This window comes from Brienomyrus brachyistius, chromosome 13 (genome assembly GCF_023856365.1).
Source record: "Brienomyrus brachyistius isolate T26 chromosome 13, BBRACH_0.4, whole genome shotgun sequence".
Lineage (NCBI taxonomy): Eukaryota > Metazoa > Chordata > Actinopteri > Osteoglossiformes > Mormyridae > Brienomyrus > Brienomyrus brachyistius.
In genome coordinates, this window is record NC_064545.1 from 5,830,760 (window position 1) to 5,851,535 (window position 20,776).

The 20,776-nt window shown below is 48.0% G+C and overlaps 1 protein-coding gene across 12 annotated transcripts in view; it reads right to left on the bottom strand.

The window, feature by feature from the left end:
- sox6 (SRY-box transcription factor 6) overlaps nt 1-20,776 on the bottom strand; it is a 160,879-nt gene that overhangs the window by 47,026 nt on the left and 93,077 nt on the right. For all 12 annotated transcript variants that reach the window (XM_048971985.1, XM_048971983.1, XM_048971982.1 and 9 more), the window contains 3 exons: nt 20,678-20,767; nt 9,063-9,235; nt 5,657-5,725 (listed from right to left, as the gene is read on the bottom strand). In XM_048971985.1, the coding sequence (XP_048827942.1) occupies nt 5,657-5,725; nt 9,063-9,235; nt 20,678-20,767 (332 nt within the window). The remainder of the gene's footprint in view (nt 1-5,656; nt 5,726-9,062; nt 9,236-20,677; nt 20,768-20,776) is intronic.

The following is a 20,776-nucleotide window of genomic DNA, read 5'->3' on the forward strand; positions in this document are numbered from 1 at the left end:
TGGCTTAGGTCCAGAAATGTTTACTCTGCAGGTACCCCACCAAAATGCCAGGGTTCCAATGCGGTCATGCCAGATTCCTGACTGATGAATCCTGGGTAGGATGCATTCCAAACGGCCCAGGAAGGTACTACCATGTCACACTAAGCTGGGCACGCTTTTGTCCCATCTCTCTGAAGACAGACATCAAATCCCGCTGACCCCGAGCTTCCATCATGGACATGTCTGCTCTTCTCCATGGTCATACTCTAAGCCCCACCCACGCACCCCTTCCACTTATCCGATCTGCCAGGAGCTGTGAAATACCAAGCTGCATGATGATGAGCTCAGTAATCAAACTCTAACTCTCAAGCTTTAATCAAACCAGCAAAGCTCAGTGTTTCATTCTACAAGGACCTTCTACATTACAATGGAAGGAGGCAAAAAAAGGAAAACTTTCCAGTACACGATAAGTGGGGGAAAATACTCTGCCAGCACACTTCCTCTAAACCAGGGCTTGAAGTGGGTTGGTACATACCTGTACACAGTACCACCACCTCTTTGTTCTTCTCGTGAGAGTACTGGCACTTCTCAATATCTGCTGGTACTCAATAACAAGGGAAATACCATACCTGGTACTGAATAACAAGGAGTGTACCAGCACCTGGGGCTGAATAGCAATGGGGGTACTGGGACCAAGTGCTGAATATCAAGGGGAGTACTGGGACTAGGTACTTAATATCAAGGGGAGTACTGGCAGCTGATGCTGAATACCAAGGGGAGTACCGGCACCTGGTGCTGAATAACAAGGGGAGTACCAGCACCTGGTGCTGAATTCCAAAGGGAGTACCGGCACCTGATGCTGAATTACAAGGGGAGTACCGGCACCTGATACTAAATTCCAAAGGGAGTACCGGCGCCTGGCACTGAATAACAAGGAGAGTACCAGCGCCTGGCACTGAATAACAAGGAGAGTACCAGCGCCTGGCGCTGAATGACAAGGGGAGTACCGGCGCCTGGCACTGAATGACAAGGGGAGTACTGGCACCTGGTACTGAATGACAAGGGGAATACCGGCTCCTGGTACTGAATAACAAGGAGAGTACCGGCTCCCGGTACTGAATAACAAGGGGAGTACCGGCTCCCGGTACTGAATAACAAGGGGAGTACCGGCTCCCGGTACTGAATAACAAGGGGAGTACCGGCTCCAGGTACTGAATAACAAGGGCAGTACCGGCTCCTGGTACTGAATAACAAGGGGCGTACCGGTTCCTGGTACTGAATAACAAGGAGAGTACCAGCTCCCGGTACTGAATAACAAGGGGAGTACCGGTTCCCGGTACTGAATAACAAGGGGAGTACCGGCTCCTGGTACTGAATAACAAGGGCAGTACCGGCACCGGTTTTCCCCACTTTAAGCACTGCTGTAAACTACAGGAAACAAACATTCATTCCCAGTTATTCTTAGAGGAAAAATATAGCTCTATACCAGCACACCATTTTTTATTCTACGCTTCCTGTTCCCTGAAAAAAAAACACTGAATTTGAAATGCGTTGAGAAATCAGGCCTTCGCACATGTGTGATAACATTTGGGCATCGACGTGGCGGCAGGGCCGTTTTATTAACTCGCGGCTCATTTCATAGACTGCTGCTCATGTTGCTCGCACGTGCCCCCCCTCCGGGAAAAGCTGTAACGGCAGAGCTGCAGGCCACCGCAGCGCTGCAATAAGCCAGGCTTACTGGCACTGAGGGAAATTTAAAGAGTAGCTGTAATGGTGGTGGTGGGGGGGACCTTTCAGGACAGGGCTTATCTGAGCTTCCATCGTTCTGGACAGCCTGAGAGGAAACTAACCGGGCCAAAACCAGGCCCCCGCTTGACGCCTGTTTCGGCGCCCATTAAAAGGTGACGGCTTTGCGCCCGTCCTATAGGAGCTGGCCCTTCCATCCCGCCGCAGATCAGAACCACTCCGGCATTCGCGGCTAATTGTGAGGGCCGTTCCTTCACTCCCTAATGGTGTTTTAAGTTCACGCTTCAGTCGCGCGGCTGTAATCCCCAACCGGATGGAATCAGCCACACGCTGTACGAGATTCGGCGAGGGAAGGCGGAGAGCGGATAAGAAAGGGAGGTGCGGAAAAAACCCTTCGAGCCAAAGCTCCTGATAAGCTCCTAATACAGCGATCAAAACATCTGGCATTTTAAAACAAGTGACGTTGTAATCCCGACAGACAATGCTTCAATCCCCCTGCACCCCTCCCTGACTAAAGAAAAAAGAGCGTAAAAGGGGAGCAACGGCAAAGAAATCCGTTCAAAGCTGGCCTCTAAACTGAGTAGCACCCCAGTCCTTCTATGCTGCTCTCCATACCTCCCATGTTCCTTCAAGGGCATGCAAGCTGCACCTGTGTGTATTTGGGGACCATCCAGGGTCTTTAGAAGCACCTGCAGGTTTCCTAAATTATGTCATACAACGAGTGATGTTTAGATTAGATAGATAGAAAAGAAAGAAAAGAAAGAAAGAAAGAAAGAAAGAAAGAAACTGAAACGGGTTCACCAACCAAAATGGTAGCATGGCAATTTCTTATTGGGTTGTGACGCTGCATATTTAACATACAATAAAGTAGGATAACCGAGTCCAGGGGCAGGTCGAGCAAAACGACCAATGCTTGTTTGGAGTTTTAATGAACTCGAGGATGTTGTCTATTAAGACAGGTGAGTAACCTCATTAAAACACGCCACAAATGAGTCATGGATGCGACAAGAGCCACCAGAAAATATTTACATCGATGGTATTCAGACAGCAGAAAGTGTTTACACACAAAGAATGTAATCTAATTCAGAATAAAAAAAATCCACATTTATATTTAAGAGGTTAAAAAAAAGGTTAAGTGTTTTCCAAAGAAGGAAAGAAAAGCATACAAACGTCTTTGCAGCTGGACACGTCACTGTTTTAATAGAAACGATCTGTTTATCCTGGCTGGTGCGGCGTTATTCCATGAGCTGCTTTTGAACGCGACGCCAAGCGTTTAGGAAAAGGTGTGAGAGATCTGTCCTCAACAGCTGGTTTTCAGCACAAATTGACATTACATTTTCATAGGGGAAAAAAAAAAATCGCATAAATATTTGGCCCTGCCAGTCAAGTAAAAAATGCAGAGACGATGCTGAATCAGGCAAATCCAAAGGTAACATGTTTTCCATCAAGTTATCCATCTACAGCCAGCCCCAGGGATGCAGGGGAAGCTTGGCGAGGGAGGTGGCACATGGGAAAAGGGTAATGTGGCTGTTTTGCAGTGAGCTTTAGGTGGACAGGGACCCACCATAAAACAAAATGGACCTAACCTGACCCAGAAGGCATCCTTCTATAGTTCCCGTATCCACCACTGAAAAATGAAGTGAAATATTATCTACGACCTTGTACGGTTAAATGAGAGCAGATAAATTACAGATTTAAAAATCACTTCATTGAAAATAATCAAAAACATTCTAATCACAGCTGAAATATTTTAATGCTTTGTTACTGTAAAGAAAATCAGACATAACCACAAGGATAAAACACCCAGTGGGCTGATGTTTAAAGAACACTCAACGTTGTTTGAAAAAGAGACATTATGTGTATACTTTAGGATAATATTTTCTTAAACACCAACTTATTCAAAGTTCTTGAAGGCTAGGTGAAAGCAACTTTAAACCTCAGCACCATCCAAAAAACACTACCCCGTCACTTATGTGCTCACTGATGGCCCAGCTACCCGAGACAAACAGAACCACAGAAATAGGTCACACCACTAAAAAGTAATATTGCAAAACACAGCCGGGAGCTAAAAAAAAAAAACTTTAAATAGAAATATTTAAGATGATCAGATTTTATGATTAACTTCTGACAATCTGTCAAAAAAGTGAAATTTTCCTTTTTTCAACTGAGCACGACTGCAGCAAAATTTCTAATTCTAAGTCTAATGTTCGCATGGAAACATCGCGATTATTGTATGGTAAGCGAATGTAAAAGGCCGGCCTGGAAATGGGAAGGAGCAGATGGGGGAACATGCGGGCTCTTTAGTTTAACTGGGAGGGCTCGGCACCCCCCGTAACCAGTAACCTGCCAAGGCCACCTCACTTTGGCCTGGCTCCTGCAGCGTCCGGTGCATTTATTAACTGGCCCGGCTGCTTATGTTCACATTTGGTGACATCTCCATTACTTGTATCCGTAATCAACCCCATCCTTAACCAATATGCCATCTGCTGGCCAAATTGAGCTTCGAGAAAAACCTTGGCATTGAGGAGCTGGCCAAGCATGGCGGGGAGAGGTTCCTCAGACTCCCAAGGGAGCACACACAAGGGAACCAAAGTGATTTCATGTTCAGCTTGTTTGTCACCTGCCAGAAGGAGAGAGGCTTTTTTTAAATGGTGAGAAAAGGTCTCCAGAGGCCTCTAGTGACATGCAGTAGCATTTGGCATCTAGCATAGCCTCAGGTCTTCTGGTAAAATGATGCACGCCCACCTGCCGGGCAGGGCTGGAGGCGGCAGCCTGCGGGAGGGGTCTATACCGGCCACTGTGTCAGGCTGCCCTGACCACGCTGACTGTGCTGACCGCCTTGACCAGCCTGGCACACGGTTACAGCCTCCGAAGTACACGGGCGGGATATTCCCCTACCCCACAAAGCAGGCTTCACCACAGCGAGACGCTGATAGGCCGAGGCCACACTCTCTCCCTCCGGACATTCTCCCAGGCTTCTGAGAGTACGCACGACTACCCTTCCGATGCCTAAGCAGCTTGTGTTTTTTCACTTATCTCAATTATGAGGAGTGATACAAAGACTTCTAGGGGAAGTTAAAAAAAAAAGCCACAAAGATGACCCATGTCAGAGAAAAATTTCAAATCTGTTGTAATCCTTAGTTATAAGTATGAGTACTTTAAAGTGAAAGTGATTAGCTGCCATTGTTGACACACCATAGCACAAAAACTAAATGTATCCTTGGTATTTAACCCACATGTGACATGGTGACATAGCAGGGGGCAGCTAATTCAGCGCCTGGGGAGCAGAGCTTGGGGGCGGCATCTTGCTCAGGGTACCTCAGTGGTACTTTGCTGGTCAGGGATTTGGACCAGCAATCTTTCGAATACAAGAGAGCTTCCATAACCATTAGGCTATTAGTACTGGTTTTTATGGTCATAGGCAAGGTCATATTTATTTTTGACGTTTCGTCCATTTGCCATTTAAATCTGATAGTTTTGGTCCATTTAATGCTGGAAATAGAGTCTTGTTCAAAAAGCACGGTGACACTCGGTGACGTCCCACTCCGCGGCGCCCTCGCATCATGGCGTCACTCCCGACGTGTTCAGCGCCTCCTGCTGCACCTCCGCCTCATGGCTCCCAAGGTGTTATTCCTGTCTTTTTTTTTGATTAGGATGTGATAATTATTCCCCTTCTAATTACGAATAGCCAATTATCGCGTAACCTGAGCGACGACGGCAGGCATCACGCGTCGGGGAGGGGAACTGTAGGTGTTTTTTTCATTTCGGTTTTTTCTTTTTTTTTTTTGCTGTTGACCTCGTGTTGCCACGCCGACGCCTATCGGCCCGAGCACACCTGACGCTGCTGTAGTGACGGGGCCATGGAAAGTGGGTCGCGTGGAAGATCGCGGTGGGGGTGGATGATCAGGGGGAGGTGTCACACTTCACTGACCTGGATCTGCTGCTGCAGGAGGTTGATTTTGTGCTGTTGTTGTAGAAGCTGCTGCTGCTGTCTTGCAATCTAAAGATGAAAAGGGGGGGGGGTCGTCACATATAAGGGCTCAAAATTAAAGACAGCAATAAAGAGTGTGGATACGACCGTGATTCACCAACGACTGAACTGGGAGATAACAGGCACTGTTTTCCCATATAACTTGAGTAAAGGGGTTAGGGGGAAAAAATCTGTTTTTAGGCTAATTTTTAATGCCCACTTAAAAATTATGGCACAGCATATTTTTGGTGACTTCCTGTGAAAATGAGCTACAGTTAAGTGGATTTTATTCAAGACCGTTTAACATCACGCAATCCGCTTTATCATCATATAGGGGGTCCCGAAGGTCTTTAGGAAACCGGGCCACTTAACACTGGCGTATCTGGACTGCGGCCCATCTGCAGATGACCGCTGGGCATCTGAGGTGCGATGGCACGACGCTGTAATCAGGGAAAATGCAGGACTGCAGTGAGCAAGTCACCGGACTTGGGGGGGTGGAGGGGGGAGAACGGCTATTCCACTGGTTATTCCACTGGCGATATGGAGACAGAGGCACATTAGAAGGACCTGGGAGGGAGGGGGAATATCGAATAGCAGTGTCAGACTCTCTAAGACACCAGAGTCCTGCAAAAATGAGAGTCACGCTCCTAGCAGAAACGCCTGAGCCGGGGTGCTCTCGTACGCCAGAGAGGCTTGGGAGATCGGCGTGTTTACAGCGGAGGCCGCGGAACGCGATCGCACGGGCCCCGCTGGTCCAGCCGCCCCACCCCCGCTGCCTCAGGCGCACACATGGGGCGTTTCTCACTGGGTCCTTCCGACGGTACGCCTGTCTCACTGAGCATGACAACCTAGTTTAAAGTGTCATTTAATTTTCATTTTCAAATATAATTACAAAGTGTTCGCTGTAAGATATCGCCCGTCTGCAAATGTGTCAGGATTAATTTGTGCTGGCTTCTTCACGAATGTCAACAGTTAATTACTTTGTCGTGTCTGGGTGGCTAAATGACATCTAAACTTCAGCCATATCCTTACTTTTCCTTTTTCCTCTTCTTTTTTGCCGTGTGCCACTGTCTTTCCATAAAGAAGCAGGCGTGCGCTCCCCGCGAATGTGGGCAAATATTAAAGTGCATTCAACATCTGCAATCAGTGCTCATTAAAGCCATCGGAGCGTGTGGTTTGTTGCTTCCCATAATGCACCGTTTAACCGAAAGGGATAATCCTAATAATGATGTCACTTCCTTCGAAAGCGCACATCAATCTGAGGTATGCAAAGTGAGACTCCATTTCCCTGTAACTACTCTGGCAGATCCTGTTCCGTTGAGTTATTAAATTCCAATTAGGTGGGTTAGCAATAAAAACGTGATTTTTAGGATGCGTCCTTCCTTACCAGTTCAGCGATATAAATACAGTTCAAAGACTGTGTTAATTTGCAGATTTGTTCAGTATGCCTCATTTGTTTGAAATATGCTGCTGGTTTTAGTGCTGGCTTCGTTATAATGTACATTTAATTACAAAATTTATTGGATAACAGCATTGAAGGAAACATTTAATGGAAATAGTCTTCATAATGATGAAAAAAAGAATTAAAGATGCAGATCCATGTCAGTCTTAATTTGACATAAAATTTTGTGCCTTTTCAAATGTGAAGAATTTTAACACTTACAAATTACATGTTTTTTTCCCAATTTAAATTTTGAATTAATGTAGTTTAAAGAAAAACTATTACTAAAACACATTTGGATTCAGCTGAAGAAAGAGAAATAAAATCACACATTGAAAACAAGCAAATGAAAATTTTCACAATAATAAATGTCTAAAATATCACAATGCTTTAATTTCTTCAGTTAATTTCTGAAGAAAGGATCGGTTCATACACGGAGAAAGAGAAAAGAAAATAGTCAATAAAAATAAAAGCAGTTGAAGATAAGTTTTATGTATGACTAATGTCTAATTTACATAAATGACATAAATTCCTTGTTCTTTGTCACAATTCAGGTCAGTATAAAGCAGTACCCGACTGACAAAGTAAAACAAAAATGTTGATATAAAAATATCTGTGCACTAAATACATTGAGCAATTACTGAAATATCATGGAGGCAAGTGAAAATATCTGTATACTAAATATTTACGGAAATATTATGGAGGCAGGTAAAAATCACTGTGCACTAAATACAGTGGCCTGGATATGAAATATCATGGAGGCAGGTAAAAATATCTGTGCACTAAATACTGTTAGTGTAGTATTATGGAGGCAGACAAAAATATCTGTGCACTAAATACTGATAATGAAATATCATAGAAGCAGGTAAAATATCTGCACACTAAATATTTAGTGAAATATTGAGGCAGGTAAAAATATCTGTGCACTAAATACAGTGACATAGATGTGAAATATCATGGAGGCATGTGAAAATATCTGTACACTGTATATTTACTGAAATATTATGGAGGCAGGTAAAAATATCTGTGCACTAAATACTGTTAGTGAAATATAATGGAGGTAAGTAAAAATATATGCCCACTAAAAAGTTAGTGAAATACCATGGAGGCAGGTGAAAATATCTGTGCACTAAATACTACTGCTGAAATATCATTGATGCTTTCTCCTTGTATTTCTTACTGTCTGCATTTTTCAAAACAGCTTCTTATTCACTAATTAGGACACTCATATTTTTCTTTACAGTTAACAGGTCTGGGCTGGAAAGATATTTACAACATAAATATTATAACAATGAGATCTTATTCAATCAACAGACAGAGGTAGAGAAACTACCAGAGACTAGTGATGTTTTTTCATTGGATTGAAAGGTACAGTACAGGCTGCTCAGCTTGTGACAACCTGACAAACATATATTTCTCTTTACCCTCTACTCTGTACTACCCATAATAAGGCATATTTATGTTAATAGATGTATATAGTTCACATTGCAGAAGTGCTTTTTGATTGATAATTCTTTTCAGTACTTGCCAATTTTTTTCCCCGAAACTGATATAATGCAGTGTTTCCCAATCCTGTCCCCAGGGACCCGCAGACAGTCCACATTTTTGCTTCCTCCCAGCTCCTTAAATGTGGACTATCAGGGAACTGGGAGGGACCAAGAATATGGACCGTCTGTGGGTTGGGAAACATTGTGACATATTTATATATGTGTGCGCGTGTGTGTGTGTGTGTGTGTGTGTGTGTGTGTGTGTGTGTGTGTGTGTGTGTGTGTGTGTGTAAAATCAGTGCCCTTGCCAGCAGAGCACCTTTGTGTCTGGGTGAGCAGAGAGAGAGGGGCCAGAGACAGACGGACAGACAGACAGGACCTTACAGAGACACGTGGACAGACCGGGGGGGGCGGGGCTGGGCATGGGCTGCACACTCACCTGCTCCTGCTGCTGCCTGGCCAGCTCCATCTGCTGCCGCTGCTTCTCCATCTGTGAGGCCGCCAGCTTCTTCTGCTCATCATGGGCGGCCAGGAGCTGCTCCCGCAGGCCGATCAGCTGGGTGATCATGGTGGAGAGCTGCTGCTCCTTCTCCGCCAGGCTCTCAGGGGTGCCTGTCGGGGTAAAGGAGCGGGGCGGGGCCTGTCAGCCACTGCCTGGCAACTGCAGCCCACTGCCCAGGACAGGCAGGGAGAGGTGTGCTATGTCTTTTTTTTACTTTTTAAAAGCAGTTTTCCTTTTTATTTCTCAGCCCAGCAATCATCTCATTGAATCAACAAAAAGAAACACGAATCTCTGATAACACTTCTGAATGTTACATTCATAAAAACTTGATGAAAATAACTACTGGTCCACATGCCTCTCCAGGCCCTGGAGGTACTGTGGTGTGCCCCCCCTCCCCCGCAACCTGCCCCCACCTTTTCCCTCACAGCTGAGAGAGGCAGAAAATGTGCTCATGCCCCAATGGTGTCCCATTCAGGAGGTACCTCACCTTGTGCTGTGTGCTGCCTGCCATAAGCTCTAGCCCCCCCCCAGCAGTTTGAAGATGGATGGACATATGGATGCATACCCCCCTTCGTATACAGTGATACATGTCAAGGAAGTAATTTTAAATCAGCCCCCCCTTTATCTCACCCCATAAAAGCTAATCACAGCCCACCCGTCCCCATCCCCGGCCATGTCAGTAGCAATGCCAGGTGTCACACCAGTACAATACAGGGTGGGGGTTGGGGGGTGGGTCCTGCATTGGCTGTCACACACAGTGACCCCCCCCCACCCCATTGTACTATATTGCACACATGGACACCCCAAGCCCCCAACAGCTAGGATCTCACCAAGTAAGGCAGTAAGGCAAAGGACTTTCCCACTGATTGCCACCTCTACGACTGACCACCCCCCCTCCCCCAAAAACAAACCTGGTTGAGTAGAAACAAGCTGGGGGGGTACTGGCTGGATCCAGGCTAGCCACAGAGAAGGTATTGAATTCCTTCCTGGGAGTCCCTGCCCCCCCCCCCACAGCCACATCTGTCCTAAGTCCCCCTGGGCCTCCCCAGGGTGCTGCAGTCGCTGTCTTTTAATTCGACTAAACACCTGATTTATTTCATCTCTCTGACGAGGATGGCCGTTTGTCTCAATAGGGCCTGTCAACCTCCAGCCTCATTCAGGGCAATTTACTGGCAGGCCGGTCCAGGGCACTGTGGAAGAGAGCCGCCATTCTCCATTTATCCCACTGGAAAGAGGCCTAAAAGCGGCCTTTCACAGGGGCCCCGCGCGCCGCTTTCCGACGCCTGAATCGACTCCTTATTCACCCAGCCACACTCGTACTCAATGGCTTATCTGTAAAATTGATACGTTCGCCGGCAGATTTTATTAACCTCTGGCTGTGTCCATGAAGGGCAGCCCTTATGAGAATCCAAGGTAGCCTGCGCCCCACTCCACCTCCTCCCCCAACCCTAGAACCAGCATGGGGAGGTAGGGAACCAGTGAACTTAACTGCGATTGGGGATGTACAGTAACAGGCAGAGGTTCTGTCAAACAAGACAGTGAATGCTGAGGAGTAGCCAAACCTCACCTCTGTGCCCCCCAACCAATATGCAAGCGGCCAACTTACATCAGGAACCAATACCAACTCCCAACTTCGATGTGCAGCATTAGAATGTGCAGTTTTAGTGCTGAGGATGGAAGGAGCAGAGGGCCACGGTCACCGATACACATTATTCCCAACTAGGTTGGCTGCACTTCAGAAGCTTGCGTCAATCATAAAGCCACATAACAGGTAAGGGAGCCTAGATATATACAGAACAGGAGAATGATTCTACATATGAATTAAAGATACAAACTCTAACTGCGGATACATATGGTTTATATTCACTGAATATATTTATGACCACTTCATATGTAATTCAGGTAATGATCACTTGGATATGAGCAGATTAAACTGATGAACGTTTTTTTTTCCCTGTATACTTACCCTATGAATTACAGGTAGAAATAAAATTCAGCTCATACGTGCATGCACACGCACACAGATAGATGTACAAGCGCTGCTCCCATGAAAAGCTCAGATGAAAGGGTGGGGGGATGGGGAGGCTGGTCAGCCCAGAGTCAGGGTCACCCTGGCTGCACATGTCAGACAGGGGTTTTGCTGTGATCAGCGCCCGCAGAGGAAACCCCAGAGTGTGGGGCTCACCTGGAGGGGCTCACCTGAGGGAGGGGGAGCTAGCCTGGGGGGGGCGGCCTGGAGGGGAGATTGGGGGGAATTTGGGAGGACACACGCTGACAGAATGTTAACAGGCTGTGCATTGTTTTGATGTCAGCAAGACCTGGGGGGGGGGGGCATTGTGGAATCGATGGGGTGAGGATCACGCTGGCACCTGGAGCCTGGACTGAATTCAGTTTCTTTGATAAACTCCTGTGAGCTACGCATGTGCTGAGCTTTCATTTAACACGTGTGAAAATGCACCTGGAATTAACCTGAGCTCCTTCGTAGAGATGAGTCTAAACCGTTGGTTACAGACCACAGGCTGTCCAGCATCTACCTCAAAAGTAAGCTTGTCTCTCTGATTTAGCACAGTGTATCTGATATGTGGTGTCAGGCCTGAAACTCACTCTTAACTGTGTTTATTACCTGTTATCATCACTAAGTTTCAGAACTACAACCTACATTCAATGCCTCGGAACTTGGAGCAATCTGTAGAAAACAAAAACGGTGTAAACCAAAGAGTGTACTGAAAGGAACATCAAAGAGTACACTACGTAGTAGTTTATTAAACAGCACACCCAGAAGCACACTAAAGAGTAATCTAAGCAGTTTGCTAAATAGTACAAAGATTTTATACATGAGCCCATTCAGAAGTTAAATGTGAGAGTTGAAGCTACTTTACCTGCTCTCCTGATGTATATTTTTAAATATATTCTACGTGATGTCCGTTGTATGTGTATGTGGTCAAGCTTTCCTCGCAACTAAATGAGACCAGAGGGTGACACTCCTATGCTTCCTCGTCTGCCCCCGCTATTTGGTACACATTCTCCTGCTGAGCTCGGCTCTTCTACCAGAGAGTACATTTAGCATCAAACCAGAGAAATAATTTCATCCTGGTTTTCTAGCACAATTTCCAGCGAGACCTTCCCCAGTGAAGAAGGCAGCGCCCCCGCCATCGCAGTAATTCCACACGGGAGTTGGCGCGCACAGATAATCCACGGCACTGACACTTCGTAATGGGCCGGATTAGCCGCTCCACGTGTGCCACCTCGGGCCGGTTCAGCACATTCCTCGCTGCCACTGCTTGCCGGCCTGCTTTACCACATAGAAAAACCTCTGCCCCCGCCATTCAATCGTGCACCGTCTTTGAAACGTCCGTGGTCAGCGCCGTGCGGCCGGCTCAGGGGGCGGGTCATCGGAACACAGCATTCCGATGGCAGGGATAGCCTGTCACTTTGCCCCAACTCCCTTAAAGTTTAAGGTTAAAAGGCGATTGACGGGCCGCTGCTGGGCCGAGAGGAGAACCTGTTTGATGTGCGGCAGAACCTAGGCTAGCCGATCGGCGACCCCGGGGTCATGGCACCCGGCCTGTGATGTGCCCACATCTGAGGCCATGGGCCCACACTTAGCATTTAGCTGTTTTGATTCTGGCCCCTGTTAAATGTCACCAGGCAGGGAAACAAAACATCAACCAAGTAAATAACTAAATAAATAATAATAGGAAAACAACTGGGGAGTAGGGGGGTGGGGGTAGGGGTGGGGGGGCAGTTGGGTAGTCGCCGCCCGAATAAAGGACACTTTGTAGGGGTGTGATTTGTTCAGTCAACCCCCCCACTCCCCCCTGAACCCCCCACTCCCCCCACCCCCTCCCGCCCCAAATTTTCCCAATCAAGCATCCTCTAATTTCAGTTCCAAGTCCAAGACTGGAGAAAAGGGGGCAGCTTGTTACTTTGAAGAGTTCGGAGTGAATAACGCAAATAAAAGATTTGAGTGAAAGAAAAGGAAGGGGGGGGTTGGAAGAAAAAAAGAGTCACAAAGTAGCCGATTCTCTGCGCTGCCTTTGCCTGGGACAGCTGAACCATCACTGCCACGTCCTGAATGCCTTTTTTGACGCCGAGGACACTGGAATGCCTTTGTTTCCGCGTGGCTCGGCCGTCCTGGAAGCTCCCTCACGCTGATGGTCTATCCCAAGGAAATTAAGACTTCTGTAAATGCGCCGATTGTGCCGAATGTGGGCACCTCTCCGCTGCTCTGTCCAGACTAGAGGCCCCTCTTCGGCCTGGGAAAGGTGTGCACCGTGGCATGCCATGCGTGGGCGCACGTACACACACACACGTACACACACACAAACACGCACATACATACAACCTGGTCTACCTATCTAAATGGGGGCCGTCCATTCATTTCTATGGGAAAAACCCTAATCCCAGTCACGACACCCTTAACCCCTACCCAGCCTTAACTATAAGTAACCAACCAAAATACAAGACATTTGGCACTTTTACTTTTTGATTGCATTCACAGATTTTTCTAAAATTGAGTTTATCCAAATGAGGACCTGAAGAAGTATCCTCACAAGTTAGGAAGTTTCAGGTTTTACTGCACTTTGGGGACATTTTGGTCCCCAAATGTGATCTATGCAAACCCACACACACAAACAAACCCACACGCACACACACAGCCAGGGCTCCCAAACACAGAGCACTTACACCTCTGACATCCTCCCATCCCTTGCCAGTTTCATCAGTGCCAGCAGGCTACTGTGGGAATGGTGCTTCGAGAGTGACACCCAGACACCTTCGCAGACAAAACGATTAGCATTCAGCCGGCGTGCGGCGCGATTACATGTGCAATGGAAATGCAGGGCTCCCTCTCCGTTTTCCCGAAAATGCGTCCGGTTCACAGATAACTCAGCTTTCAGGATGACTGTCTTATTGTTTCTGCTGTTATCTGGTTTCACATGGAAATGTGGGAGTTTGGGAAAGACGGAATTATTCCGGAATTATTGTGCATCACTATCGGGTTTGGTTTTCCTGAAAAGTGTCATGAAACTCTTGGGCTCCAAGCACCACAAATATGGTAAAAATGTATTTATCCACCGGAAACTTCTGTGACATGCAACACCAAATAAAGAGTGAGATCGGCCTGGTGAGGTCACTTTTAGGCCCTCGGATTTCTCTTGTGCCGAGCTCTTAGTTTAGTGAATATGGCTACGAGAGTTTCCACAAATTCGAAAAAAATGTGCGGAATGCCATGGCTGTTCTAGGCGACCCGGAACGCGCTTCCCGGCCCCTAGGTTGCTGGAACAGCTGTTCTGCTTAGTTCCTGCCTCCGGCGTGTGACACACTGTAAACCCTCGCCGATCCCGCTGACAGAATATCATTAACAGGCACGGACAGGTCTCCGTTAGCGCACGTTAGCTTGGGGGGGCGGCTGCGAATCATTAATTGTTTAAGCGTCAGAATGGAATGTGAAGACACACAGTTTTCTGCCAACACCCCCCCCCCCCCATCCAACAGAGAGGAAAATACACAGCGTTCATGACCAGAGCAGGAACTGAATATTTCCTGTCCTCCCTCCAAAAAGCACAGCGCTGCCTGTGGATGCAATCACATGCCATTAGGTCAATTAGCATATGCTAATAAGGACGCATGGCCGCATTTCTGACACGCCATGCAGTAGATGCAGGCTCTGTTCTCCTTGCCTCAGCAGACCTTTCTCAGGCACACTCCCACACGCTTTCGCATCTGTGTGCTTAAACGTTTTTGCCCAACTGCTGAGCTGATGTTGGTCAGGACAGGCGCAGCTGAGAGTTCGGTATCAGCGCATTTTTAGAGTTTTATGAAACTCCAATTCTCACCAGCGGAAGCTAATAGTCCTTCACCCCGAGGAATAAATCAATTCAGAGGCTGGGTTGTGATTCAAGTAAAATGTGGAGTTCTGTACAACTTGTACCTGAGCCCAAATAGGGGCTCTGGGGGGTTGGCGTGACCCAAGCCAGGCTGAGGCTCGTCGCCACCAAGTCAGAACCACATAAAACATTTTAATTAACATCCAATTAGCCCTGAAGAAAGGCAGGCACAACAAAGTCATCACTTGTTTCCGTGGCAGCTGCAGAAAACAGCTCCTGAAGGATACAGACAGCAACAAAGAGTTAACCTTAGGGGGGGCAGGCCAGCCGCTCCTCTGCAAAGCTTCCATTCTCTGCCCGTGGCACGTGCGCTCACGCCTTGACCCCCTGACCCCTTCCTGTTTTCATCTGAAAAATGCCAGCCGGTGTCCCTGATGGAAGACCAGGGCTGTATCTCACCCACATTCAAGGCCTTGTTATCACCAAGACGAGTCCTGAAAGGGAAAGGAAGGTGAGGGCGAGCCGCTTTCGGCACCAGGTCAGCGAGGAACCGCCCCGGGAGTCCAGGACCGGCTGCACTCGGAGATCCGGCGTGCCGGGGGTACCGAGCAGCTCCGCCTGTTTAGCTGCGACCTTCAGCAGTGGTACACAGCTGTGAGGAGGCATTTCATTACAGACCGAGTCTCAGAGGGGAAAGGACGGTACATGTCTGTGACTGGTCTGTGATGAAGGAAAACTTTTCCAAAAATATTACTAAGCTAAGTTCTGATGCACACACAATATATAACAGAAGATAAAATATTTTTAGCTTATGAATAGATCCCACAGTGAAATCGCTGGACATGTAAGACCTCAGTCATTACCCAGTATAGCACTACCTGTACCTCCCTGCCAGCACCATACCTTGACACTGGGTGCTGGAATAAGCCCTGCTCCACAAACAGGGCAGGCGAACTTGGGGGGGAAGGTATCTGGACACAAGGAGGCCCCTCTCTGCAACAAGCCGCGGCACAAAAATTCCTAATTCCTACACTCTAATTAGGAGAGGAAGCGGTGCCGATCACAGCGATGTCTTCCAGAGTGAAAAACTGGCAGCTCGGAACTTTGTCCAACGGTTTGGAGTAAACAGGTCATTGCTGAAGAAACACATCAGAAATTGAGGGATTTTATTTTTTATCCTTTTTTTTGGGGGGGGGGGGGAGGGGTTCACAATAAAGTAGACGTAAATGGCTTTGCATGTTACCTCTAGGTGGCCCCCCCAGAGGAGGACAGTGACCACGTCGTCGGCTGTGGAGATTACCAGGGGGCATGTAACACCCAAAGAGTCGCAATTATTGAAAGGTGCCTGGGACTAAAGAATTAGCGGGAAGCCAGCAGTATGTCAGGTGAATACGCACCACTTTATCATATTATAGCTTTTGGGGCAAAAACACATCAGTGTGAACAAATACTCCCATGTTGCAATGTTTGACTCTGTAGCCCCCCCCGGTTTCTTTTCTTACACAATTAAATAGAATAATCCCATTTTCCAGCAGTGGGGGCGTCTGAGGCACATGCATCCGTGGCCTGTCTCCGCAGCGACCGTCCCCAGGTATGACTGGGTCCCGAATGAGCCGTGGCCAGAGCCCATGGCCGGAACCCCCCCTCGCCGGCCCACCACTGCCCCCCGCGCCCCACACTAAGCGGCTTGGCCTTATCAGCGAACCGCAGGGCCCTCGCAGCACAAAACCTGCCACCGCCGCCTGCCCCACAGCCCATAATTGATTACCGACCACACGGGGGCTTGACCGCTTCCGATGGCGACTCGGAGCGACCATTTTCTACGCGGGGCCACAATGCTTGGGGGTGGGTGGGGGCTTTTATGAGACATGCGAGGTGCTGAATGCAGTGTGTGTTCCCATTTGCTGGAGGAGAGGGTTTTTTTTTAATTTTCCTGAAGAAACGCTTGGCTATTTTGGGAAGTTGGGGGGACACTGGACTGTTAGTCGTGAATTAACATGGGGCATTCATTTGGGGGGGGGGTGAGAACCAAAGACCAGAAAGGACTGTGAATGAAGGTGTTCAGTGCAGGCCATGACACAGTACCCCGCGGCTTTTTCTCTAAAACCACCCCCCAGCCCTCACGCCCATCCGCAAGCCTGCATTTACTTTCTGACAGAATTTGCACTTCGCATAACACACTAATTCTCTGGCCTCCGCACCTTTTCAGCATCCAGGCGGAGATGCCGTGATATTATTCCGGGAATCCCCGGTCAAGATCGCTCCCGCCGACAGCCAGCCTTTCAGGATCGTGCTCACTGCTGTGAGGCATTGCACAAACGCCGCGATCAGCCGCATCGCATCTGCAGATCGGGATCTGCACACATCTCGCACTAGAGGACTAAATGAGGTCAAGGCGCTGGGATATTATCTGGGGTATTCCTGAAAAACCCTGCCCCCGCGTTGGATTTTTCCCAATGAATGGGCCAACGATTACCCTGGTTCTAAGCACACGCAGCCCCCCTTCCCGAGACCACTGGCCTTCGCCATCAGGGGATGCCAGCCCCTCACAGCCCCTCGATGCCTGGATCTTCTACTGTCTTTTTGAGCTCCATGTGCAGCTCTACACATGGGGGGGTCTCTTCTGAGTGACAGCTAAACACGGGTTTGAAGACAGACAGGCACATGCTCAAGCGTGTGGACAGTGCGGTCCGGAACGTTCCACTGTGATCCGCCAACAATCCTTCACAATGCCCTACGCTTCCCCGCCCCCTTTTTAAAAAATGCTCATACTGCCCCACAGGATCAGGTCTTCACATGCAACATGCTGCCTTTACAGACAATGTTTTATAAGAAACCAGGACAAACAGGTCTGATCCTCTTCCCAGCTTCTTCCTGTTTACACACCGATCGGCGTACATGGCTTTGTAAGGTTCTGCACTGCGTACAGCGCAATGTTACATTAGTATAATGAGCTATTCTCTCCAGCGTGCGGTGCTGCCTATAGAAGCTGCTGCTATTGCTGGGGCGCGTCCAGGCACGTGTTGGGGGGGGGGGTTGTGGGGAGAGGTGGGGGCGGGAGGTGCATTCCTCCATGGGAGGGTGAGACCCAGCATCAGGGTTTCCTGTGATTTCCCTTCCAGGGATTTCCGGTCCCATTCGCTGCAACGAAATGAACCAGGGACAAATGAACACAGTGGGCTGACAGGGGTCTTGAAGTGAAACAAAGTTACTTAATGCCATTCTTGGGAAGGGGTATATGCCCCACCCCCCCCCCCACTGGGGCAACAGAGGGGCATGGATACCCTTTCGGATTGTGGCGGCCCAAAACTTAGGGGTGGGCAATATGGCAAATATATCACGATATTTTTCCGGCAGATCACAATCCACGATCTCATCACTATTCTTTTCCTGTGTGGTTGTAGCAGCTGATGCACTCATGTAGGTTCCCCTGAGTGGTGACAGAGGTTCGTCGTGCTGCCACCCACATTTTGCGGATGACTTTTGATTACACCGTGTTGGTTTTGGAAAATCCAAACAAATTCCATATTACTGATACTAAAAGTTTTTTTTAGAGACCATGTCGACCATGCCACTGCGCTTGCCAAACAGGGAACGTTTTGCACGTTGCGCATTGCATGTTGGGATGAAGATGGGAAAGGAAACGAGAGGAAGAAATCCAAGTCATTACCCAATGTCTGCTATTACTGGTTTACTGGTGTGTCAAAACAGATTTGGCTGACAGAACAACTTTAGATGCGCGCATGAGCCATAGAACTGCAACTGACAGAAGGTGCACTGTAGCTCAATACTAACGATCTCTCCGCAAAGGCAGATCTTGCGGACATTTTAATTGTTCATGATCCAATATCGTCAGATCACACACTCCTACGTAAAATGATACATAAAAACGACAAAGTGGCACCTATCTACAGCAGTATGGAACTATGTCATATTTCAAACACCAATAACAATCCTGTACAGTGCTGCAACAATGTGGCAACAAAACCACTTCACCCAGAATGCATAGCGCCTACACCTGAGTGTGTGGAGCAAGGTCGGCCTACAAATGGGGGGGGGGGGGGGGTGTTTTTAATCTTCCACCAGCTGGGCGGGGCTCGCCATTGTGTCAATCTCTGCATCTGACAATCATGCCCCCTCCCCCCCCAATGGTATAGCCCTGCCTGCTTGGTACTTTTGTTTGTGCTTTAATTAAGAGGGACCTTGCAAGCCGGCAACCCTGAACTCCTTCTTAATTGCCAGCATTTGCATGGGGCTCACTTCAAACGCGGAAAGATGCCGGGAAGGGCGGGGGTTGGGGTGGGGGGGGTGCCACAGGCGAGAGGGGGCACAAAGACGTCCTTTGAAATGTCCGCACCAATGTCACACGAAACGGTGTACTAATTAAAAACCTACGGCTGCCGGTGCGACGGGAAATGTGTTTATCCATGCGGTCTCCTTGGGAAGTCCTGGGCCTGGGCCCGATTCCGCCGCGGCGCCCCCGTCGGCCTGACGTGTGAAATTACGGAAACCCTTTGTAATTAAAAGGGACCCACTTTTGAAGCGCTAAATCATTTAAGGCATTTAAACACGCGCACTTTGATCTACGGCGCCTGCACGAAGGGCAGGTATGTAGATTATGGGCTATGATTTATAATCGGGTTCATTAAGGTTATTGCGAATGAATACACATATTAAAATGTACGACTGCTTTTTTGTACACACAGTAAATCTAATCAAATAATTAAAACCCGAAAGGGAAAGGATTATTTATTGTTGGGTATAGGATTAGTTATTAAAGTAAAAGTACACTGGGAAAAGAAACAAAAAAAACTGAACACAACACAAGCACCTTTCCATGGAAGTGCATTTAACCAGCTGCCAGGTGGAAATTATAAAATACGAACTTCTGCATTTCTCAGTGTCTTCACCCGTTCGTTTTTCATTGCTTACGTGCCTCATGAATCCTAGTTTCAGCAGCAGAGGTGGGTAATTCAGGTCTAGGAAGTAAAAATCCAAACCAATATTTTCTTTCAGCTAACCAGTTGAGTATGAAGAGTTGCAGTCCCAGAGTACTCAACAGGATTGTTCAAAGAAATCTTGGTCTGGACTTTTAATCTCTGGACCTGAACTACCCACCTCTGTCAGGTAGCTAGTGGATATCCCACCCTAAAAAATGCAGCATGCAGATGCCCCCTTCTCCCCCTTTGGCCCCACAGGAAAGCATAATGGGAGGGAGCACTCTGATGTCAGAGGGGCCCAGGTTATCAGGTAAACTAGTACAGCGCCTTCCTGTACCAAATCCTTCCCAGTAACATCCGGTGCTAAGGGCTGAACGCGCAAAAATGACACACTTCTTTTATGAATAAACAGAGAGATTTACGGTTGGCACAGAGGGGGTCTCTGGCCCCTCTACCTCCTCAAGCACTGCTCCAAACTGGGTCGTCCGGAAGTCACATGACACGAGGCAGCCCAGAAATAGGCATCAAGCATCAAGTGGATCAATAACCAAAAAACAATAACAAAAAAACAGGACTCTGGCCTAGCTGAAGATTAGAGTTTGACACAGATATCAGAGGACGAGAGAAAATGCAGAGAGAGGTATTTTAACAGGAGAGATAAGGGCACAAAACTGACAAGGGCTGTAGGCTGGCAGCCAGATGTGGGAGCGGCGGTCGGAGGCACGCCCCCACCTCCCAGCAACAGTGGAACCTGCTAAAGCTGACCACACCCCCCCCCCCTTACCTTTAATCTCCCCCAGCAGCTCACTTGTGTTCAGCCTTTCCATTTTCTCCTTCCAATCCTTAGACAGGAGCTTCTCCATGCAAGAAGATTCTAAGAAAG